At 53.3% G+C, this 24343-nt stretch overlaps 2 protein-coding genes and 1 long non-coding RNA gene across 6 annotated transcripts in view; all 3 read right to left on the bottom strand.

Moving 5' to 3' along the window:
* Positions 1–1403: 1403 nt before the first annotated feature.
* On the bottom strand, positions 1404–6408 carry APRT (adenine phosphoribosyltransferase). 4 transcript variants are annotated; one of them, XM_048316961.1, is made up of 6 exons: positions 5268–5386; positions 4749–4852; positions 3654–3787; positions 3362–3396; positions 2770–2848; positions 2385–2499 (listed from the first exon to the last, which is right to left on the bottom strand). In XM_048316961.1, the coding sequence occupies exons 1-6, from the start codon at positions 5345–5347 to the stop codon at positions 2470–2472; spliced, it is 462 nt and encodes a 153-aa protein (XP_048172918.1). In that variant the 5' UTR covers positions 5348–5386; the 3' UTR covers positions 2385–2469. The 4 variants fall into 4 exon arrangements, with proteins under 4 accessions (XP_048172920.1, XP_048172917.1, XP_048172918.1 ...); XM_048316963.1 differs by lacking the exon at positions 3362–3396 and having other exon boundaries at positions 1404–2499; positions 5209–5383; XM_048316960.1 differs by lacking the exon at positions 3362–3396 and having other exon boundaries at positions 1404–2499; positions 5268–5383.
* Positions 6409–6974: 566 nt separating this feature from the next.
* Positions 6975–11273, bottom strand: LOC125332246. The gene is made up of 3 exons (XR_007206416.1): positions 10539–11273; positions 9092–9154; positions 6975–8070 (listed from the first exon to the last, which is right to left on the bottom strand). It is a non-coding gene; the product is annotated as an uncharacterized LOC125332246 (long non-coding RNA).
* A 2038-nt stretch (positions 11274–13311) lies between these two features.
* Positions 13312–24343, bottom strand: part of GALNS (galactosamine (N-acetyl)-6-sulfatase) — a 40016-nt gene continuing 28984 nt past the window's right edge. The window contains 2 exon segments of the mRNA XM_048316255.1: positions 13312–13853; positions 17091–17208. Coding sequence (XP_048172212.1) covers positions 13767–13853; positions 17091–17208 — 205 coding nt within the window. The 3' untranslated portion in view covers positions 13312–13766.

The raw sequence follows: 24343 nt of genomic DNA, 5'->3' as shown, positions 1-24343 counted from the left end.
CATCCAGCTCCTGGAGAAAGACTCACTGGAAAAAGTGAGCGTGGGCTTGCAGGGAGCTGAATGCAGCTTTTGTAAATGGGGAGGGGGGAGCAGCCCCTGCAGGGACAGGGGCAGGCAGGGCTGACAGGGCTCCGGGGGGGGCTTTTTCCCAGGGGAAATCCCAGGCCACTTGGCTGAAGTGGCTTGGGAAGAGGGACAGAGAGGGTGAGGATGGCTGCAGAGGTGCTGGGCTGGCACCGCGCCCGGGTCGGGGCAGTGTGGGCGCAGGGGAGGGGTGGGAGCTGCCCAGGGCCACGTCACACACACCTCACGCCAGGCTGGCTGGAGCTGGGGACACCAGGGACTCGCAGGGAAAGGTGACTCCCTCATCCTTCCATCCCATGCTGGTCCTGGGCAGATTCTCCACCTGAAGTCTGGCAGCATCTGAGATCCCACAGCACTTCCCGAAGGAGCAGGAGGCCTTCCTCTTCCTCCTCCTCCTCCAGGCCCTTGCTCGCCACTGCTGGCCAGGAGCGTGCCCAGTTTCCAGGGAGGAGGAGAAGGGATTAAACCTGGCCCGGGGTCTGGAGGGATGTGCAGGGCTGGCTGTGAGGCTGGGGGCTCAGCCATGCTCAGGGCCCTCCCCGTGGTGGAAAGGAGCTGGATTTCAGCAGCTGGAGCCGAGGAGCAGGATTGGAAAGCAGCTGGAATCAGCAGCCTGGCAGCCACACTCACATCCCAGGAGAGCTCCCAGTGAGCTCCTGTTCTGCTCCTCGGGATAAAACCCTTCTCCCACCTGGAAGCCGCCCCTGCCTGGCCTCATCTCTCCAAGCAAATGACATCAGGGGCTGCTGGCAGCCCAGCCAGGGCCAGGGCACCGTCCCCACGTTCCCTGATGTCACCTGCTGGCACTGGCGGGGCTGACGCTGCTTCCCTGGCACGCAGCTGCTTTCCAAGGCTCTTTGGGTTGGAATTGATTTTCCCTTCTCCCCCGCAGCAGGGACCCTCTCCTGGTGCCAGGCCTGTGAGGTGCTGCCTGCCCTGGCTCCCCACGGGGCTGGCTGTGGGACAAGTGCCCTGGGACAGGTTGGGTCCCCAGGGAATGCTGCTCCTCAGCGTAAACTGAGAGGCATCGAGGTGGCTTTTCAGGAAATGGGGACAAAACCAGCTGGAATAGTCCTTACAAGTGGAAGGGCAGGGTGGGAAGTGGCACCAGCTGAGCTGGCCAAGCCCCTCCAGCCAGAGGTGGGTGCAAGGTATAAAGAAAAGGTACCTGAATGCTCCCTGGAAAACAATTCCAAGCATTTGGGGGGTTAGTGAGAGCTCACACCACAACCTTGCTCCACTGACCACCTGGGGCTGGAGGGAGACACTCCCAAGGGTCATTCACGGCTTCAGCCACTGCAAGAACAGCTCTGAGACAGTTTAGAAAACATAAAAATCAGTCAATATTTATTTTACCCGTGAGTCCAGTCCCTGCTGGGCCAGGGACACAGTCCCTGATGTTTTCAGGCTTGTGGAAGTTTCGGCACACAGGGATTTGGCTGTGACCACACTGAACCATGCTGGAGGAAGCATCTCCAAAGCCCCCATCATCCATCACACACCTGAGACCACTGAACACCTTTCCTGTGGCCTCTCCCGACCCCAAACTCCCCCCAAGAGCAGGCTCTGAGCTGGCAGCAGCCTGATGGCCTGAAACAGCAGAGCAGAGGAAAAGCAGCAGCACAGGGAGGGGGATGTGGTGCAGGAGATGGGGAATTGGTGTGGAACAAAAGGTGCCTGGGGGGTCCAGGGAAGGAAAACAGCGACTGAGCTCATCCCCACCAGCACCATCCTGCTTTAGGGACACAGCAGGCACTTTGTTCTCCTGGACAAGCACAGCCCTGATGTAGGAGCAGCTTCCTCTGGTGTGAGTGACAGCACAGAGCACCCGGACCATCCCCTGAGGTCAAATACAGCAGGATTTGTCCCTTAAAGAAATAACTGCTCTTTGCCCATCTCCTGTGTTTCTTTGGGAATTTTTCAGCAGGTTCCTTGGAGGCTGACAGGCCCAGCTCAGGGAATGCTGGTGCCCTGTCAGAGCTCTCCTGCCTCAGCAGCAACGTTGTCACTTTGGTCTCCTAGAAACCACAGATTCAGTGAAGCTGCACCTTGGTCTCCATCCCCCCAGTCAGCCTGCTCCTTCTTTGCAAAAGGATGAACTCCAGAAGGGATCCTTACACTCAACTCAGTGTTTGGGAAATTTAGGATTGAGGAGCATCTGGCCATGCTCAAAACTATGTGTTTAACCCCCTTGCCCACCCCCTCGTGACACCCAGAGTCACTGAATGAAGCCCCAGATTTGTTCCCAGCGCTCCCCTGTTCTCGCTCCTCCTCAGTCATACTGCAGCAGGGAGTAGAAAGGGATGGAATTGAGCTTTTCTGACCCTTTCAGGGCTTTTAACTCTATGATCACCAGGCACTCCAGGATTTTGGCCTTCAGCCTCTTCAGCAGCTCACAGGCAGCACACATGGTACCTGTGGAGGGGAGCAGAAACATCCTCACTCCAGGGGCAGCTTCCAGCCCCACAGCCAGCCCTGCTGCTGCCAACAGCCTGTGGGTACCAGAGAGGTGTGGATACCCCTGGAAGTGTCTCAGGCCAGGTTAGACTGGCCTTGGAGCAACCTGGGCTAGTGGGAGGTGTCCCTGCCCATGGCAGGGGGTGGGACTGGATGGGATTTATCCAACCCAGCCACTCCATGATTCCATGAACACAGGTGTACGTGGGTGACACGTGCTTCCCTCACCTCCCGTTGCCAGCAGGTCATCCACAATGACCACCTTCTGTCCTGGTTCCACTGCGTCGCTCTGGATTTCCAGTTCAGCCTGCAGGGAGCAAGGAGCAGCTTTGTTTCAGCCTGGCCTCGGAGAGAAACCCCTCACGAGCCGCTGGTTCATGCTGGAACACAGACAAGTCCTCAGCGACATCAGCCTGAACACTCAGCACCTAAAATCCCAAAATTCCAGCTACAGCGGAGCGCCACGGAAATAGAGAGCAGGGAGGGGATTGCTGGGCCAACCCTCTGGCACGCCAAGATCCTGAACTTCCTTCACATGAGTTACGGTGGAATCTTATCCCAGAGCAGTTCTCCGGCGAGGAAAACCCCCTGTCATGCACTGGGGAGCTCTGCCTGGAGCCAGATCCAAGCTGGCACCTGTCTGGATGTGCTGGGGTGGGCCCAAGCAATCCTCACGGCTTAGGCCTGGCTTTGGGGGTTCTGCTGCCATTAGTGATTAGTGGGAGTAGCACAGCTTTAGGCTCAGTCCTCGAGCAGCCGCGGGGTTACGGGGCAGGAGGGTGGGAAGCCATGCGGGACGGCTCTGACTTACAGCACTTACTGCCAGAGTGGGAAACACTCTCCGTGGTCATGCCCCTGAATTCAAGCCAAAGAAAGCCATTTAGCACCAAGTCTGAGCACCAAGCCCCTCACAAGAATCACGGCACAGCACCAAACATCACCCCCGGGCACAAAGGGAGCGACAGTGGCTCGGGGCCAGCTCAGCCATTCCCAAGGGTTGTGCATTGCTGGATTATCCACGGCAACAGAAACCCAGTCTGGGACCTCCCTCCCCACTGGTTTTAGCCCTCCTTGGCCCCCCAGCCCGAGCCCCTGCTCCTCCCAGGCGTTACCTTGCCATATTCCAGGCTGTAGGAGACGGACTCGGTGGGACCAGGGAGTTTCCCCTTTTTCCGTATGGGCACGAAGCCGATCCCCAACCTCTGTGCCAGAGGGGGCCCAATGAGGAACCCACGGGAGTCCAGGCCTGGGTAGCACAGGAATCAGGGAATCATTCACACTGGAAAAGGCCTCCAGGACCATCGAGTCCCACCATTCCCCAGCACAGCCAAGGCCACCACTGAGCCATGTCCCCAAGTGCCACATCCACACAATTTTGGAATGGTGACTCCACTACTGCCCTGGGCAGCCTGTTACAATACCTGATCACCCTCTCAGTGATTTAACTTTCCCTCATATCAAACATAAATCCTCCCTGGTGCAACTTGAAGCCTTCTCCTCTTGTCCCATCGCTCAGATTGGAGCCATTTCACTGGGGGAGGGTCGTGGCACGACCCCTCCATTTTATCCTCCCATTCAGGGGGGCTCTAACAGCAGTTTGCTCTTGAAGTCACTTCTGAGGGTTGACAACACAGCCCACACTCCTGGTGTCACCCAGATGTGCTGCTGACAGGCCCCAAAAGCCCATTTCCCTCCCCTCTGGCCCTTTTCCTTAGAGATAAACCCAGCAGAGCCCCGGTATCAGCTCGGCCACACAAGCAGGGAGTTTGTCCCTCTGGGCAGACTTCACTTATCACAAGACACCTGGCCCAGGTTTGGTCCGTGCTCCCCGAACCCTGGGCTGTGGCCCGGCCCCAGCACGGCCTTCCTCAGCCCTGGGCCAGGTGAACACCTCAGAGGTTGCCTGTGCTGGCCTGGAGAGGCTCCCTGAGGAAAACAAGCAGGCTCTGCGTGCTCCCTCTTTTTTAACAATGAATTGTGCAACTGGCACTGAAGTATCAGAGGGCACACAACCCAAAGCAGTGCTTCAGGAACTTACAGCAGGAGGTTAAGGGTGTAAACTGCCCCCGTGTTACCACACGACACAGGCCAATGTTCAGGTGATTTTCGCGTCCAAGGGCTACAACATTCCAGAAGGGCCACCCCACACTTCCCACCCGGAACACACCGCTCTGCCCCGGCCCCAGGGATGTTCAACCAACACTCACCTGCAATGAAGTCGATTTTGGGGAAAGACGCCCTCAAATGATCCTCCAGAAGATCAATCAAAGTCCTGAACGCCACAGGATCCTTCAGCAAGGGGCTGATATCGCTGCAGTGAGAGAGGGCGGGGAGTGAGGGACCTGCGGGGGCTGCTCTGGACACGCTGAGCTGCTGAGCCCGGGGAAGGCTCCTGGTGCTGCCAGGGCAGGGACGGGCAGTGGGAACAGGAGCTGCCCGGCCTGGCTCCAGCCCTGCTCCCATCCCCATCGCCAGCCCTGGTCCTGGCGCCATCCCCGGCCCTATCCTGGCTCCATCCCCAGTTCTGGCTCCAGTCTCGGTCCTGCTTCCCTTCCCGATCCACCCCTGGACCTGGTCCTGCTCCTATTCCCGGTCCATCCTTATCCCTGTCCCGGTTCCGTCCTCATCCCCGCCCCCATCTTCATCCTGTTCCCGTCCCCGTCCTACCGCCGGTCCGGCCCCATCCCCATCCCGGTGCCCATCCCGGTGCCCATCCCCGGCCGCACCGGAACAGCACGCCGGGCTCCGGGAAGTCCGGGAAGGGCCGGACGCGGTCGCGCACCGCCCGCAGCCTCTCGTCGCTCATGGCGGCCCCGCCGTGCGCAGCCGCCTCAGCTCCGGCCCGGCCCGGCGGGAGGGGCGGCTCCGCCCGCCCCGGGGCGGCCCCACAGAGCGGCGGGCACCGCAGTGTGCGGGCGGTACCGGGAGCGTGGAGCTGCTGTCCCCACGGCTGGTACCCCAGGGCATGGAGCAGGAGTCCCTCCGGTATCCCGGGGCCTTGGAGCCCCAGTCCCCCCGGTGTTTGGGGGCATGGAGTATCAGCCCCGCGGGCACACGGAGCTCTGGTATCCCCGTGCACACAGCCCCGACTTCCCAGGGCGTGGAGCTCTGGTGCTCCAGGCACGGAGGGATCCCAGGGCTCCGAGCCCCGCGGGGCACGGAGGGGTGGTAGCCCCGCACACATCGATACCCCCGGTATGAGCACCCCTGGCTCCCTGGTGCTTGGAGCTCTGACACCTCAAGCACGGAGCCCAAATTCCCCCGTGCGTGGAGCCCTGGCACTGCAATGGATGGAGCCCCAGGCTCAGGTACCTGCTCCGTGTGGAGCTGGATTTCCCTGCCTCAGAAAGGAGCCCCCTGCCTAGGGGATCCACTTCCAGCCCCTCACCCTGCCCAGCCTTCCACAAGCTCCTCAGGACTTCACTATTTCCTGCTTTTCCATCCCTCGTCACCTCGTGTGAACTCCTGGAGTCGTTCTGTGTTTGTTACAACCATCCCCCACGAGGGACGATAACACAGCCCCGGCTCCTGGACCAACAGCTCCTGGTGTCACCGAGGCCTGGGCAGGTCAGGGAGCTCCCACAGCTCCTGTCTCCCATCTGCCGGAGGTGAATGTTGTTTGGCCACGCAAAATCCACTCAGTGAGTTCAGATCTCCTCTTCCATTAGCAAGCCCACCTTGGATCTGCTCCAAACCCATCTAGGCACAGCCCACTGCAGAAGCAGAAGCAGAAGCAGTTTGAGCCTGTGACACCCCTGGCTGAGCTCAGTGTTCGCTGCTGAGAGCTGTGACTGGGAAAACTTCACCCCACACCCTCTGGAGAGCCCCTGCCATGGGCAGGGACACCTTCCACTGTCCCAGGCTGCTCCAAGCCCCAGTGTCCAACCTGGACACTGCCAGGGATCCAGGGGCAGCCACAGCTTCTCTGGGCACCCTGTGCCAGGGCCTGCCCACCCTCACAGGGAGGAATTTCTCCCTAATATCCCATCTAACCCTGCCCTCTGGGGAAGCCATTCCCCCTTATCCTGGCTCTTGTCCCAAGTCCCTCTCCAGCTCTCCTGGAGCCCCTTCAGGCACTGGGAAGAGCTCTAAGATCCCCCTGGAGCCTCCTCTTCCCCAGGCTAAACAATCCCAACCCCTGTTAAACTCTCTGCTGCCAGAGACAGCCCCTGTTCCCTTCACAACCATTCCCTCACAAACTAAGATTTTCCCTGAACTCAGATTATCTCTTTGGCACCAGAAAAATCCTCTCGGGCAGCTGTTCCAGGGAAGCAAACACGGAGGAAGGACACAGCCTTCCAGTGGAACCGGGGCTCCGCAGCACTCTCACTCCCTGGGATGAGTTGGACGGGTTTCTCTTGTGGCCTTACAACCACAGCACTGGACAATGAGCTGTTCCAGCAACTCCTCTTCTTCCTGGCAGATGGAATTGCTGATGGAATTTATCTGCCTACTCGTGGAAATAAATAAGCAGGAGCTTATTTCCTGGGAAAAAGGATCATTTCAGCCTGCCAGGCAGCTCTGCTTCTGCCTCTCACTAACAGAGGGGCCGGAACGGGGGGTCTGTGTCACCCCTGTCCTGTTTGTGACCCCCCTCCTGATCCCACCCTTACTGCAGGAGACTCCACCACATTTTCCCAGAGGCTGAGTGGGGTTCCCAGGCCCCTCATCCCAACCAAGCCCTGGCAAACCAGCAGCTTTCACCAGGATGAGCTGCTGAGTGCTCCCACTGCTCCAGCCCACAGCCAGGGATCCCTCCTCCTCGGATGTGGGGTCAGTCTGTCTCCATCAGTTCTGCCAGGAAGGGCACAAAGGTTGCACCAAATCGGACTTGCAGTGATCCAGCTGCCAGAAATCCTGGTTAAAAGACAACATTCCCGAGATTCCTGTCTGAACTCCTGATTTATCCCTCATCTCAAAGGATTCCAACTGCACCCACCGGCACAGACCGGACTGTCACATCCCAAGGAAATCAGTTTTCCCTGGGATTGTTCAACCTTTCAAACAACACTGCTGACTCCTACTGCAATTTCCATCTGCAAAGAACTTTCCTAGGACCCCTTTCCAAATGTGATGTCAAAGGGCTCTGGAATATCACCCGGGAGGTGACTCCACATCCGCTTGTGGCTCGGAGAGGTTCAGGGCTGATCTGTGCCTGGCAAAGGAATCACCACCTGGAATCTGGATTCCCTCGGGAAACTCTGGGTTTGCCTCTTTTCTGGGCACAGAAGCCATCAGTGATTTAAAAGTGCTTTGAGGTCCTGATAGGAGAGGTGTTATTAGCCAGGGAGCACAGAAACTGGGAATATGAAAGCTTGGGAATGAACTTTAATCAGCTTAACCAGGCAATTAAAGAGCTGTGCTGAGTCTGGAAGTTTCTGTTCCGTTCAGGATTTTTAACACTTCAGTGTGAAGTGGAACAAAATGCCCCAAATTTCAACAAGGGAAAATGAGCACAAAAATTTCCCTGCAAATCCACTGGAACATTTCATTTCAATCTCAGCTGAGGAAACACATGCACTTTAAACCCTTAAAAAAAAAAAACCAAACCAAATTTGAAATATCTTATTTCAACACCAGAAGAATGCAGCTCCCCAGCCAGAGCCCTGGGCTCGGGATAGAAGCATCCGAGCTGGTTTTGCCCCCCTAAAGAGGGAAAGTGTCATGATCTGGCTCTGCCTCCCTCAGAGCCCGAGCCAGCACCTCCTGCCCGCTGCAGCAGGTTGGATCAGGCCCTTGGAGAAGACACAAAACTCCTCTCTCTCCTCTGGCCAGCCTGGATTTTGTGTCTGATCCAGAACTAATGGATTTGGCTCGCATTCCTCGCTGCTGGCTTTTATCTGCTCTCCCTTTCAGCTGGGAATTGTGCTACCAACCTCCTGTCACCCAGAGGGTGTTAAGTGACTCCAAGAGGGACAAAGGCCCGGAGAGCTGCCAGATTGCCTCCCTCCAGAAGCTGGAAGGCAGAGGTTTTTTCTCCCTCCTAAAAGACCACGAGAGCTGCTGGCTACGGATCCACCTAAAGGATTTATATAATCCGAACTAGACTTCAAGCAACAACAAAACTTTAAATGGTGGAAGGGGATATAAAGAAAACAGGCAAATGGAGCCTTGGTGTTTAAAATAGCCATTTTCCAAAGGAATAAAGAACGTAAAAATGGGATTTCAGTTCTTCCCTTACAGCTGTTCTTAAAACCTGACAGTTTAATTCAAGGGGCACCACAGTGTCGCCTCCTGATAACACAGAAAAACATCCAATGCTACCAGAAAACAAAAGGAAAAGTCGATTTCCAAGTATTCTAACTGCTAGGAGAGAAGGAAAACAGGCCATTCTAACTGCAGAACAGTTATTTGGAAGCTGAACAAGCAAAGGAACTCTTAAAAGTGTGTTTGGTTTGTAAAGTTTCCCAGTGCTGAGGACAAGGGCAGGATCCCTGGGGAGGGATTTCTGTGCTGGCTGTGCTCCAGAGGCTGCTGGGGACTCTGCAGCCAAAAATCCACCTCCCAGCTCCTCCAAACCTTCCTCCCCCACAGACCCTTCTGTTCTCACCTTCCACAGGTTCTTCTTCAGCTGCTGGAATTCTTTCATGTGGTTATTTCGAAGCTGTCGTCGCTGGGGAAAACAAGAGTGTCCAACCTTCAGGAGATCCTTCATGGGAAACCAGGAATTTTGGGACACTGTCCATGGTGTTTGGGAAGGGCTCAAGGTGGCAGGTAATGGGAACTGCCAGCTTCCACTACTGTCCCAAGTCCCACAGCCTCCTCCTTGGAGATATTAGTTCCACTTCTTTTAGTCAAATCCCACTGTCACTGCCCAAAACCTCAGCCCCCAGGTTTCACCAGCAAATCCATGGGATTGCTCACTCCCCTTGTTCCAAACTTCCCCATTTTCCCTTCAACACCACATTCCTGAGCCTCCCCTCGGACAGGCAGAGCCGTGTTATCCCTCAGGCAGTGCGCAGGGCATTAACCTTGGCTCTAAGTGTTCGGAATGGATCTGCTGCTTCCCAGTTCCAGCCTTCAGCTCCCCAAATTGTTGGTCCCCAGGGACCAATTTGCCACCGAAATAATCCATTTGTTGCTGCAGGATTTGAAATCAAGGCTCCACTTTTGCAGCCAGAGCCTGCAAATGCAGCCGGAGTTTTTCCACGATTATTAGTTCCATCCATTTCAGAAGCTTCTCTGCACAGAGGCTGGGATGATAACAGAGCCTCAGGGGCAGAGCTGGGAGGCTTGAGAGGCTCAGCTAATTGGAAATTAAAGGCAAGAAAGAAATTCCTTGGACTCTTAGCCCAGGAAGATATTAAGCTTTTAGTGTTCAGTATAATAAATATAAAGAAAGGAACATCACAGCCCTAAACTCCAGCATTCCTTTGGCATTTCTCTCGTAGCTTGAGAAGAGAAGCCACCACCAGACCAGTTTGGCTGCTGCAGATCCCTGAGTGGGCAGGAAATCCCTCCAGCCCCACTCCTGCCCCAGCTCCCAAACTGGGAAGCTTCAGGCCAGCAGCCCTGGATGGTTTTTAACAGCAGATGTGGCCACTCTGTGCCCTGAGGGGGTACGGGGGGGCTGCAGGCACCATCCCCACCACTGTGCTGGCCCTGCACCATGTGGGCTGCGAGATCGATCCATGGTAAAAATAATTCCGGGAAAACAAACCAAGTTATTTTTAACCCAAGTCAGTCCCATGAGCCCAGAGGCGAACCTGGGAGAGTGCCCCAAAGCAAGGTGTTACTCCCTCGGCTTACAGGTGAAATCACAGGCTGCATTTCTGATAAATTACTTTATTTTTCCTCATTAATTCTTTATCTCACAACTCTTAAATCTGTACATTTTTAGGAAAGGCATCAATTTAAAATTCCTCCTATTACCCAGCTGTAAAACAACTATCCCTATTTAAATTTAAAGCAGAAGCTTTGTCACATGTAAACCCTGATTATTTATTATCTGCTTCGTGTCCTTTTATTCCAAACAGACACTCCATGGCTTCACTTACTTGCTCTCTAGTGCAAAGTTTCCCTCCAGGATCTGTGTCCTGAGATCATTCCAGGGAGGAACAAGGGTTTGCTGTGCTGGTAGGACAGACAAACCCCGTGGCTGCCCAGAGCAGGGTGACTTGTCCCAGCACGCTCCAGGGGCAAAGCAGGATCCTCCAAAGTGCAGCTGTGAACAAGAAAAGGAGGAAGCAGCAGACAGGGGACAGGGAGGAGGTGTCCAGAGCACTCCCAGTGGGTGTTCACAAGGGCTGGGGACTGAGGAGCGTGGCCAGGCCAGGGCCCAGCTCTGATCCTGGGGGAACTCTTCCTAAGCAGCACAAAACCCCACGAAGTGGTGTTAGCTCACACCGATTTGAGGGCCGACAGGATTTCCAGGGAGCTGCAGCCATGGACTCCCTCCTCTGGTGGGAGTTTTATAGTGAATGCAGGGCTCGGGCAGTTCTGGGTCACAGAATCGGGGAATCAAAGTCGTTAAGGTTGGAAAAGACCTTTGAGATCATGGAGTCCAACCCTCAGCCCAGCACCACCACCATGCTCACCTCAAGTGCTACATCCACATTTTTTCAATGCTTTCAGGGATGGGCATTCCACCAGTGCCCTGTGCCAATGCTTTTCACCCTCTCCATGAAAAAAAATCCCCTAATATTCAACCTAACCCTCCTGTGGCACAACTCTCCTCCTGTCCCTGGGAGCAGAGCCCGACCCCCCTGGCTGCCCCCTCCTGTCAGGGACTTGTGCAGAGCCACAAGGTCCCCCCTGAGCCTCCTTTGCTCCAGGCTGAGCCCCTTTCCCAGCTCCCTCAGCCACTCCTGGGGCTCCAGAGCCTTCCCAGCTCCATTCCCTTCTCTGGATATGGAGAAGCACTAAAGCAGAGGTGGAGCAGCCCCAGCAAACGGGGAGTTACTGGTTTTATCTGGTCTCCTATGCTGACAGACCCACAGCTCCTCCCAGTCCTCCCAGTCCTCTCCTCACCTCACCTCCGAGGGAGCGGCTGGCCGGACCTCCCAAGCCTGGAGCTGTGTCTAAACAAGGAGGAATGTTATGGATGAGCTGGAAATGCCATGATATACTTGAAGGACAATTAGGAACATCCTAAGAAATGTGGGCTGTAAACAAATGCCACTTGCAGATGTGCAGGGATCCATGAAGTGCTGGCTGGGATTTCTGAGGGGTGGGAACAGCGAGAGCTGACTCCAGCGCTGTTCTTATCCCAACCTTAGGGGGTTATCCAGCTTCATGAGACACACACCAGGAATTACCGTGGAGGGGATTACAGGTACATAAACCAGGGGAATGGGGAGAATGGGAGTGTTTGGGATTACAGGAGGGTAGGAACAAGCAGCTGAGAGCCCGGAGCAGGCGGGAGCACAGCAGCTGGCACAGAAGCAGAGCCCTCAAGCAGCTCCAAGCTTTGCTTGGGAAGGAAGTTGAGCTGTTTCCAGGTACAGAGCTCCTGGATTTTAGGAAAAACAGATTTTCCTAAGGCAGCACAACATCAGAAAGGGCACGTGTACTGTGGGAAACACTGGAGGGGTGGAAGCGGAGCTGTTGGTGGGGCAAATGGAGAATCATGGAATCCTGCAATGGTTTGGGTGGGAAGGGACCTTAAAGCTCATCTCATTCCACCCCTGCCATGGGCAGGGACACCTTCCACTGTCCCAGGCTGCTCCAAGCCCTGTCCAACCTGGCCTTAGACACTGCCAGGGATCCAGGGGCAGCCACAGCTGCTCTGGGCACCCTGTGCCAGGGCCTCACTTCCCTCACAGGGAACAATTCCTTCTCAATATCCCATCCTAAATTTCCCCTCTTTCAGTTTGAACCCAAACATGCTCAGGGTTCCCTCCAGCTGCTGCCCTGAGAGCCCAGAGGAGCCTGCTTTTGCTCCAGACAGGTTTATTGGAGACAGGGAAGGGTGTGAAACAGGCTCCGAGGCAGAGCAGGAATGTGCCCTGTGGAATTGAGCAAAGGCTCTGTGCTCCCCAGGAACTCTGGCTAAAGGAGAGCTACACCCAGGCTGGGGAAAGTTTGCACAAGGAGAATTCCTCGGAGAGCGTGTGCTGGAAACGGGGTCAGGAGTTAAGGGCTGATGCAAAGGGGCATTTCTGAGCCTGCCCTTGGCTGGGCCCAGAGCACGAGATGGGAACTGTGACTTGGAACAGCTTCAGACCCAGAATCCTGGAAATTAAGGAAAGCTCCGAAATGAACACCTGACCCCCAGCTCCCCACAAACGTCCTGCACTGACAATTAGGCAACAGAATCCTGGAATGGTTTGGGTTGGAAAAGACCTCAAAGCTCATCCGGTGTAACCCCACTTCCACCATCCCAGGCTGCTCCAAGCCCCAGTGTCCAGCCTGGCCTTGGACAGTTCCAGGGATCCAGGGGCAGCCCCAGCTGCTGTGGGCACCCTGTGCCAGGGCCTCCCCACCCTCACAGGGGAGGATTCCTTCCCAATATCCCATCCAGCCCTGCCCTCTGGCAGCAGGAAGCCATTCCCTGTGTCCTGTCCCTCCAGCCCTTTTCCTCTCCAGCTCTCTTGGAGCCCTTTCAGGCACTGGCAGGGGCTGTAACCCCAGTCCAACACTTACCTGAACAAAATCCTCACCTCTCCTTAAACCATAACCCAGGGAATGTTTGCAGCTACACATGGAAGGCACTCAGGGCATTCCCCCTGTGTCCAACCCCTCAGCTGTGAACAGGAGGGATGGGATCCTTTGTTTGCACCCAGAACTCACAAATTTAGGGAGAAAGGAAAAACAAGTTGATGTCCAGAGTTCACAATGGAAATCAAATGTTAAAACAACAAGTTACAGGCAAACAAAACACGGGCACTTTGGGCAGGGCTCTCTGGCAGCTCCGAGCTTCCTGACCCGTCCCATGGCTCCTGTTGGGGCACCCGAGTGAGCAAGGTTGGGTGGAAGGAGCAGGAGTGATCCATGGCATTTCGGAGCTGATGGCAGAGTCGTGGCTGTGCAGAGAGCTTTTCCAGCTGAAACAATCCTCACTGGAGTTACCATTTAGGGAAGCAACTGGGAGAAGAGAGGAGTGGAGGCGAAACCCTGAGCATGAGGAATATAAACACTGGCCCTTTGGAAGGGCAAGTGATGATATCATGCACACATCACACCCTTCCTGTGTAAACAGGAGTGCCAACAGGAGCAGAAGTGCTTTGGAAACTGGATGTCCAGCTGCCTCGGGCTCTCTGGGTAGTCCTGGAGGGCTGCAGCCATCAGTGAGGCCAAGAGCATTTCTTAGGATCAGACTCTGGCGCTTTCAGGCACTTCCCAAGCTTCTCACAGCCTGGAGGGGACCAATTCTGGTAAAAACAAACAAAAATAGACAGAAAGATGATTCACACCAAGTATCTGCTAAGCTCTCACCCCGACCAGCTCCTTATGATCCTCACAAAGACACTTTTATGTCCTGCTTGAAAAATGAAACTCCTCTTGCAGCCGAAGCCTCTGGGCTCATAAAATTCCCCACTCCAAACACTGCTCAAATAAAAGCTGGAGGGAAGGCTACAAATCCTGTGCAGCAGATGATTCCCTCTTCTGAGATACACCAGTCCTTCCTGGCCTCTCCCGGTTTGCTGGGATGCTGGTGTCCCTCCTTTCTCTCCTGCAGGAGCACAGAGCAACCAGACCAGAAGGTTTTTCCTGGGATTCCAGGAGAGTTCCCATTCTCAGCACTGCAATATCCAGGCACTTTCTCGAGGTAGCCAAAGGCAGCAGAAGGCCAAGGGTGTGAGAGAGATAAGAATGCTGGTATTTTAATGAGCATTGTGAGGGATGAATCCATGAGCAGATGGAGCAGGAAGCATTCCTGAGACACCTCTTCCAGTGCCTGCACACCAAAACTATTTGTTTTCCTTGTTTCCATGTTTCTTGAGCTACCTGAATGTGTGCAACAGGGAAAGGACACCAGCAAGGAGAGCCACAGCCAGCCTCAGCTTCCAGAGGGATTCATGGAGGAAGGAATTCAGATAAGTGAACATTTTAATTTCATTGAGGTTTTGCCATTTAACATTTGGGATTGCGGTCCTGGGAAGCGCAGGTAACAATTGCCATTCTGCCTTCAGGAATCTTTTGTGTTCATTGTCTGTCCCTCCCTCTCTCAGGGCTGTCCATCCACGGGACATTCCTGCTGTCCCTTACTAAAGGCCTGTTCAACTCTGACCCCTTGCCTTTCACTTTGCTGATTTTCACCCTGCAAGTATTTATGTCTTCTTGGAATTAAATTCCTATGGAAAAGGAAAGCTCAACCCCAGGAAAAAAACCGCTGGAGGAGGTTTGTGTTCCACGGAGCTGACAACAGATGGCAGTGAGACACCAGCTATTCCTGCAGAGGAGCAGCCACAGAGGGAGCTGCGCTGGAGGCACCTCTGCACCGAGGGCTCCGCAGGCCTGCAGAACAATTAATGCTCTTTTCTAAATTCTCTGGTTTAAAATGTGCGGCCGCGGCTGGAAAATTCAGACCACTCTGCAGAAGGAATCGAGAGCCAAAGGAACACATGAAATGCTTGTTCTTTTGAAAAAGCAGAACAATAACTGGTCTGTGCTGCAGTCTCGCAGTCCCAGTCCCGTTGCTGGTCTGTGCTGGGAGCCCTGGGGACACCACCACGTGTGCTGCGAGCCAGGCCAGCCCCGAGCTGCAGGGAACAGCTTCTCCCACACCTCCCCAGCAGAGCCGGAGCTGGGGGAGCTCCCTGGACACTGCTGGAGGGACCCAGCACAGATGGGCTGCAGAACCTCCCCTGCTCCTGTGCCTCCATCAACCCACGGCTGCAGGAGCCCCAGGATGATCCCTCTGTGTCCTGGAATCCTGCAATGCTCTGGGTGGGAAGGGACTTTAAAGCCCCTCCAGTGCCACCCCTTCCACTGTCCCAGGCTGCTCCAAGCCCCAATGTCCAGCCTGGCCTTGGGCACTGCCAGGGATCCAGGGGCAGCCACAGCTGCTCTGGGCACCCTGTGCCAGGGCCTGCCCACCCTCACACAGGGAGGAATTTCTCCCCAGTATCCCATCCATCCCTGCCCTCAGGCAGTGGGAAGCCATTCCCTGTGTCCTGTCCCTCCATGGCTTTGGACACTTCCTTGAACACTTCCACACACTTTGATTATGTAAAAGTAAAGACAATTCTTCTGTCTCCCAAATACATCAAACATCCTTATCAAATAAACAGGTGACAGGAGATATTGTCAGTAAATGATCTTTATCTCCCAGCATCGCCCAAAACCAGATTTAGGCCCCAGTCTACCCCAGCAATACAATCACCCTAAAAAGATTTGCTTATCTTCATTTCTGGTCTCAAAGGCAGCAATCTGGTGCCTGACATTTTAGTGTAGTGACCATGGGGTTATCCTGTGAGGAGTGTACACAGATTGGAAAACTCCCAGTGTTTCCTGCTGGGATTGAAACATTCCCCCTGGGATTAGGATCCCCCCAGCCCCCTTTCTGCCTCTGATGGCCTTCAGTTTGTGAAGCAGTTCGGGAAGAAATGCCTTTGCAGTGCAGGGCTCTGGCAGCAGCCAGGCCCTGGGGACAGTGCCTGAATCCCAAAGGTCCCAGAGGAGCAGAGAACAGAGTTTATTAAGGGAAAAGTTGAATAAGGAAAGAGAACAACAAAGAAACAATGGGCCCTCAAATCTTTTTCCTATTTAACATCCAAAAATAAAGAGATGGGACAAAGCTAAGGAAGATCTTTGCCTTGTTACTGAGGGGACACAGCTCCACATTTTGTTCCTTGCTGGTGACAGACCAGAGGCAGCAGGTTCTGACTGATTCAGGAGATTATTTCTGCAGCAGGACGATTTTGCCTGTTACTATTTCGTGTCAGCCCACAGACACATTCCCTCAGACTCCACAACCTCCTGTCAACTGACAACCTCCCCCAGATTATCCTGTTTCTTTCCCAGGTTCTCAACAAACCAAGCAGTGTTTGACAGGGGAGCCAAACTGTAACTTTCCAATGGAAACATGAAGGAGAAAACAGGACTGAAAATGTTCAATTCAATAAAGACTTTGGAAACTTCAGGCATGGGGGGGAATTGGAGGAGACAGAGCAAGACCAAAGATACACCACTGAAAAAGAGGCACTGTCCCATGGAGGACTCAGAACAAAGAGGGCAGGGTTGGATGGGATATTGGGAAGGAATTCCTCCCTGTGAGGGTGGGCAGGCCCTGGCACAGGGTGCCCAGAGCAGCTGTGGCTGCCCCTGGATCCCTGACAGTGCCCAAGGCCAGGTTGGACATTGGGGCTTGGAGCAGCCTGGGACAGTGGAAGGTGTCCTTGCCCATGGCAGGGGTGGGACTGGATGGGCTTTAAGGTCCCTTCCCACCCAAACCATTGCAGGATTCCAGGATTCTGTGACTTTTGAGATTTGCAGAAGGGGGTTAGAAAGGAGAAGGATCTGCCCTGCCTCTAAGGAAGGATGCCACCAACAGGTGACCGTGCATCTCTCCTCCATCCCTTCCCAGTGCTGACATTTCATGAAACCTTTACAAAACGTATTTTAATCCAAGGATTCCCCAGTGCATTTGTGCTTTAGGCACTCACCATGACAGCCTGGTCACACACGTTCAGCTGGGGCTGGCCTGGCACCAGGGTGGCCCTGTGCTGCTGCACCAGCCCCGAGATGCGCTCCACGGCCTGCTGGTATTCCTCACTGGCAAAACTGGAACGGGAGAGACACAGGGGTTACTGCTGGGGCTTCACTGTGGTGTCCACATCACCAGGCTGGGCCACAAGACTTTCCCTGGGCCACAAGGAGGGAGGAGATGTGCACACATCCTGCCAGCTGCCCACAGGTCTGTAGGGAAGGAAATCCAGGCTGACAGGGTACAGGTGCTCTGCTTAGGGCAACGAGGATGGCAGTGGCTTGTCCTCCCCAGAAATCACCTGGCTGCCAGCAGATCAGCTTTCCAAACTGCTGCTCCAGGGGCCCCAAAGGTTTCCTCCTCGTGCAGATCTGCTGCGAGCTCATGTGGGTTCCCAAGGGAACGGTGTTAGCAAATAAAAGGGCATTTCTGGGCCGTCCTCGAGCTGTCCTTTAAATGATGATCAAGGGAGACTTCCCAGACACAGGACAAACACTTTCCCAGACAGCTTAGGACAGAAATTTCCCAAGGCAACCCTTCCAGCGTGTCCCACCTGAGGTCACCAGCTCTCCACACTCACCCCCCAATCTTCCAAGAGCTCTCCTGGAACACCTGCCCCAGGCGGAGGCGTTTGTTGTAGGGAAGCGAAGGGAATGTCAATATTTTGTTTTACAAGAGTGTTCTCAGGAAGGGTTTCAAACACAGCCCTGGGCCGGTTAAACTCCACAATCACCAAGGAAATGAACTAAAATTATGCAAACAGAGAGGAGAAGAATAGAAGGGCCTTGTCCAAGACAAGAATACCTCCCCCATTCCACAACATCCCGAGGTTCTGCCCCATCCACATTCTTCCATTACAGCTTGATTATTCCAAGCTGGGACCCATCTGCCATGCCTCAAACATGGTTATAAACTACCAGATCCTGATCCACCCGATTCCTCCAGTAGGTACTTGTTGGAGTGACTCAGGGTGCACTTCACTCACACCTCAAGTATTTCTGAAATGCAGGATTCCTAACAATGATCTCACTTTGTCCATCATGTTAAGAGCCACTTAAAAAAACACCAACAACCCCACAGAGAGCGGCAAATTCCTTCTGAAGATAAAAGAAACAATGCAGCTGGGTCCTGAGCTCCCTCTGCTCCCAGGCCGAGCTGGCCACCAGCCCCACACTCCAGTTAATTTCCTTCTCTGCAAAACAATCACATTTCGAAGGCCAGCAATGTGCCAAGAGTTTCCAGTAAACCCTATAAATATCCCACCTCGGCAGGCAGCCAGGGAGAGGCTGATTGTGGGGCTGGGCCTGAGCTGTGCTGATAGAGAGCCGGAAGGGAATGTGGGATGAGGAGCTGGAGCAAACGGAGCTGCTGCTCTCACACCCAGCCGGCTGCAGCCTGGTGGAGAGAGCTGATGGACCACCCTGAAATCCAGAGTATCCTGAGAAGCTCCCCAATTTCATAGAATCCGACAACTCTGGAATGCTTTGGGGCAGAAGGGATGTAAAGTCCATCCCATCCCACCCCTGCCATGGGCAGGGACACCTTCCACTGTCCCAGGCTGCTCCAAGCCCCAATGTCCAGCCTGGCCTTGGACACTGCCAGGGATCCAGGGGCAGCCACAGCTGCTCTGGGCACCCTGTGCCAGGGCCTGCCCACCCTCCCAGGGAACAATTCCTTCCCAATGTCCCATCTGACTCTGCTCCATGGAGGCTGGTTTTCTTTTCATGACCCCATTCCATAGGGGCTGCTTTTCCTGCCTTGGCTCTATGGAGATTCCTGGCTCAGCTAAGCTCAGTTTTTCCTCAGATATTCCTGTTCAGCTCTACAACATCCCAAAATTCCTCACCCATGGATTTGTGAAGTATTTACTGACTGCACAGGAGTTAAAACTGCCTCCAGCCCTAAGCAAGTGCATTTTGAGACAAAATCTGCACGAGTGCCTCGAATTTGCATGTAAAATGGGGATAATTACCTCATGGTAATCAGTCTGAGTTGTTAAGGGAGCTGGGAACCTCTCCTACCTGGAGTCCCATCCTTTCCTGGAATGCATATGCCGGCCTGGGCTGCAAGGCAAGGTTTGCTACATTCCCTGTTCCAAAAAGAGGTGGAATTATCTGTACAGGTGTCTGGGCACCATTGTCTGCGAGGATGCAGCCCTGGGCGTGCTGCATTTCGTATTCCAGTTCAGCAATCCCGGGAAGGAGAGCTGGGAATAGCACTGCAAGAATGAGAGGGTGAGCAGGTGGCGTTGTGAGGAGTTTGCTAAAAGAGATCCCCCAGCGTCCATGAAATTATTCCACGCTCAGAACGAGGGAACAGAGTGGACAAAGTCCAGGGTCATTACACTAATTGACACTTTACCTCCGGGAAGTCCCTGGAGATGCAATCAGGGCTGGATTGGAGCGCGGGGTCCCAGGCACAGGTGTGGGCTGTGCTTCCTTCATTTACGGTAATTGTGCCTTGGCAATCTGCTCCCATCCTCCCCCCACAGCTCCGCTGGAACCTGCTCTGCTGGTTAACCCCAGCGTGCCCTCCCAGCAAACCCAGCCCTGCAGGGAGAAGGGTTTGGCTCACACAGGGTTAAAACTCTGCTTTAATCCTGTGGTCCTTGGGCTTTCACCTTCGGGGCCAATTCTCTGCCATCGTTAAATGCACCCTCAAACAGACCAGCACCCAAACAAATCCAAGAGCGTTTCCAGCAGGATTTCAAGATGTTTTACACCTCATCCTGCTGATGCACAGCGCAGTGTCTGGCCTGGGAGTGATGGGACCGCGGCGTTACTGAGAGGCCTGGAGAAAATGGGAATGATGTATTATAAAAAATCCTAGAATGGGATTCACAGAAACCTGACAAATGGCTCTACACCAGGCTGGACAGGGCTTGGAGCAGCCTGGTTTAGTGGAAGGTGTCCCTGCCCATGGCAGGGGGTGGAACAGGATGAGCTTTAAAGGTCCCTTCCAACCTAAACCATTCCAGGATTCCATGGTTCTAGGAATAGCAGCTCTCTGCTTGATATGAAGTTATGGGAAGAGCATGAAACGTGGCTAATGATACTTTACTTCCTTCTCCCCTGGAATTATTTTAATTAAAACCATTATTTTTAATTGTGAAATACACCCAGATTCTGATAATTTGATTTTATCTGTTATCAGTGCTTTGAGGCTTCGCAGCACTGCGGTATCCAAGTCTTGATCTTGTCTTATTATTCAGTCTTCCTCTGTTCCTCTCTTCTATTATCAAGTTTATTCACAATTTCAGGTCTGCACAATGCAGGAGGCAGAGACAGGTTTGGGGCTCTGCTGCTGGAATTACTGCAGAGACTCAGAGGAGCCAAAGGAAAACAAATGAGGAATCAAGGAGTGAACGTGGCCCTGACCCCAAGTCAGCATTTTGGGGCCCAGATGCACCCCTGGAGACATGAGGGGCATGTGGCCACTGAGCCACAGGAAACCTTGGAATCCCCAAATTGGAAAAGGCCTCCAGGACCGTGGAGTCCAAGCCGTGATGATCAGCACCCTCCCTGCAGCAAGGAGATGCGATGGTGCTGATCCTCTACCTGCTCACCTATTTTCATGGAAATTTCCCTCCCCAGCGCCCAGAATCCTGCCTTTCTGCTGGACTTCACTGCGGGGAACCACAGCATTGAAACGGCAAAGGGGATAAAGGCAGAGTAGTAAAGGCTTCATCTGTGTGTGAGCAGGTGACAGGAAACAACAGCTATCCACTGATCCTCCTGCTGGCTGCTTCTGTGCTATTCCTGAAGTTCACTTCTCAGTGCTATTCCTGAAGTTTAATTTGCAGTGGTATTTCTGAATCAGAACTTAAGCACTGTGTTCTTCAGGCCACTTTCTTGTGGCTGCAGCACTGCCCGGGCCTGTCTGTGGAGATGATGATGACGTCCATTCCAAACTGCATTTTGCATTTCCTGCAGCTGGTTCGTGCAGCTTTTTTCTCCCAATATTCCTTTCCATGCAGCATCACTCCACCCAGAACAGCTGCACGGTTGTGGGCTGGTGAACCCCGAGTCACAGAGACTGGGAAAGGGCAGCCATGGCCCCAGACGTGTTTGTGTCCATTGCCAGTCTCCAGGCTGATGATTCACCTCCACAGGTGGATTTTATTTCCCCCTCTTCCCTCCGAGCTGGCTCTGTACCAGCCACACCTGGCTCACCTGCTTCTTCCCACCTTCCTGCATGCAGCCCTGGCGTGGTTGGTGCTCCATGGAGCCACCTCTGAGGCTCCTTATCCACAGTTTCCACCCTTTTAGTGTCACCTCTCCTGTGGCAGCTGCTAATTCTCCCCTGCAGTGCAGCTGGCACCATTTCCCTCTTTCCAAGATGAGGAGTCAGCGTCTCCCCTGGGCTCTTTGTTGTTATTCACATTTTCTCCCCTGTTTTGCACCTTCTCTCTCTTCCCCACAGCCAGGTTTGTGCCCTGAGCACTAAGGTGAGACTGGCAACTTTTCTATCAGATCCTTTCCCCTTTAGCTTCCCTTCAGGAGCTCCTTCCCTTTTTTTCTGGCTCCATAACCACTGCAATTACCTCTCTGATGATTTCCTGAATTTTCCATCTGCTCGAAATAGGCACTTGTGAGCTCTCTTCTTAATTAATGTGTTCTAAAATCATTATGTTCATCAACCAAGCCTTATCACTTCCATTTTCTTCCATAATAGTAAAATCCATTGCCCTAAGTAAAACACAGGAATTTTGATGTTCATAATTCAATAAACTCATTGCTCAGAGCAGAAGCTGCTACAAACCTGGAGTAAGAGCAAGGTGTGAGCAGGCTCTGCTTACCCTGTCCTTACTTGTTATTCAGCTTTGCACCTCTGGCTCAAACTGGCAGAATTTCAGAGATTTCTGTTATAAATTCTTTGGCTTTAAAAACACTTTTCCTACTTCAGGCTGCATTAGGTATTTTAGTAACTGTATTTTTACCTGTGCCAGCTTTGCTTTTTTTAATATATATATATGTGGGGGGAGTGTATATATATATATATATATATATATATAAATAAAAAATCATTATTTTTGTTCTTCTTGACTGGTAAAGCAGTATTTTAGTAAATGTCTGTATAAACAATAACCTGACTCAGATAATAAATCTGACAACTGCTCGTGAAGATGGTACCAACAGATAATTTTACTGAATTTGTCACACTGGAGAAACAAGTTCCCTTGGTGGTACTTAGCACACACACCATAGCCCAAAGATAACAGAATACTGGCCAAGGAAAAAAACCTATCAGATCTTTTAGTTCTGCATTTGGATAAATTTGGTAACAAGGGCAGTTATTGCATCCACGGAGGAAACAAAGCCCTGCTCAGACTCAGGGAAATACTTCTGCTTTCTGTGCTGCCTAACACACATTCTTAGTTATGGTTTAAAGTTGAGAGCTATAAAAAAAGAGAGATTTTCTGTCCCCCAGCCTGCACTGATCCAGGCAATCTCTCAGGTGACAAAGGCACAAAGGGTTCATTTCTCACCACCAGGGATGAAGTAATTCCTACAGACGGGCCTAAAGGGGCCCCAGGAGAGCTGGAGAGGGACTTTGGACATGGGATGGAGAGACAGGACAGGTGAAGGGCTTCCCACTGCCAGATTAGATGGGATATTGGGAAGGAATTCCTCCCTGTGAGGGTGGGCAGGCCCTGGCACAGGGTGCCCAGAGAAGCTGTGGCTGCCCCTGGATCCCTGGCAGTGCCCAAGGCCAGGCTGGACAATGCTTGGAGCAGCCTGGGACAGTGGAAGGTGTCCCTGCCCGTGGCAGGGGTGGGACTGGATGAGCTTTAAGGTCCCTCCAACCCAAACCATTCCAGGATTCCATGATATGTCAAGGCAAAGGAGCAAACACAACTGTGTCCCTTGGCAGAAACTGAGGTGCAGGGGGGATCCAGCCAAACCCAGAGGGGCAGCAGCAGCAAGAGAAGTCCCAGCCCTGCTGTTCCCAGAGCAGCTGAGGGCAGGGATGCAGCACAAGGAGGGAACACAAGTGCAGGGTGCCAGATGGCTCAGCCCTGCCAGACGCGTCCCCAGCACGCTGACAGGACCTGCCTGGAATTGCCTGAGCAGTTTCTGCACTGCATGGAAAGTGCTCCTGTGGGAGCTCCTTTGGCTGGGATTGTTTGCAGGCAGGCTCCAGGAAATGCAGCGAACCGTGGGAGGAAGAGGAAGGACTTGTCCTGCCTCACCAAGGAAGGCAGGGAGCTGAACATGTCACCTGCTGCCTCTGGATCTGGCAGGACTTGCATCCTCAGGCATCTCTTTAGCAGCCACTTCAACAAAGACTGAAAAGCTTTGTTGGATTTTTGGAAAAAGAAGTTATTTCTATCCATTCATCTTCCTAATGCAGAGTAACAGAAGCATGGAATGGTTTGAGTGGGAAGAGACCTTAAAGCTCATCTTGTTCCAACCCAAGCAGTGGTGGGCTTGGCAGGGCCAGGTTAACGGCACTTGATGGTCCTAAAGGTTTTTTCCAGTCTTAAACATTCCCTGAATCTGTGAAATTGCAGCCTTGAAGAATTGTCTCTGCGTGTCCTGCAGGACAGGGTGTTGCTGCAGGCGACTGAGCTGCTGATTCCTGGGATTCCCTGGCTCTGAGATCCCAAATCTAGAAGCAGCAAATCCCTCTGGAGGTGCCTGTGATGCCAGGCCTCCCTGAGCAGCACTGACACCCACTGCTGGTGCCTTTGCATGTGACCCCGCTCCAAATTCACGTAAATCAAGAGAGATGAGAGATTGTTAAAATTATTTCAAGGGAGAAGAAAAGGCTGCACTAAATAAGGAATAAATGTAATAGAAAGTGAGCAAAAGCAGGCAGGGAGAACAGAGCCAGCATGTAAGGACAGACAGATGCAGGCTGGGAGGAGGATGCTGGATTCCCTTTGGAGAAACATTAGTGTCGGGACTCCCAGCAGGCTCCCTGCCAAGGGGGATAATTAAGCTAAATAAAAATACACACCAGGAACAGCTCCACAAATGAGGATAATTTAATTACCACATTCGATAGAGGAGACCCACTTCCCATGAGTTTTCCATTGTGACCAGAGAGGAGACAATAGCAGCAGAATGTGCTGGAGAAAGGAAGAGTGGCTTGCTAAAAAGAGGGTTTCTATTAGGGGCTGCATAATAAACACCAGCACAGCTCTCCATAATCGGGGCATAATCTTGCCATAAAATTCAATCAAAGCAACAGCTTGTGAATATCCAA

The sequence above is a fragment of the Corvus hawaiiensis genome, chromosome 12 (assembly GCF_020740725.1).
Source record: "Corvus hawaiiensis isolate bCorHaw1 chromosome 12, bCorHaw1.pri.cur, whole genome shotgun sequence".
In the NCBI taxonomy this organism is placed as follows: Eukaryota; Metazoa; Chordata; class Aves; order Passeriformes; family Corvidae; genus Corvus; species Corvus hawaiiensis.
Note: the sequence above shows the minus strand (reverse complement) of the source record. Positions and strands in the feature narration are given on the sequence as shown.

Coding starts and splice junctions, on each gene's coding strand:
- APRT (XM_048316960.1), bottom strand. CDS start 5,347: ATGAGCGACGAGAGGCTGCGGGCGGTGCGCGACCGCGTCCGGCCCTTC. Junction 3,788..4,748: donor CAAAATCGACTTCATTGCAG/GTGAGTGTTGGT, acceptor TGTGCTACCCAG/GCCTGGACTCCCGTGGGTTC. Junction 2,500..2,769: donor TGACCTGCTGGCAACGGGAG/GTGAGGGAAGCA, acceptor TCCCCTCCACAG/GTACCATGTGTGCTGCCTGT.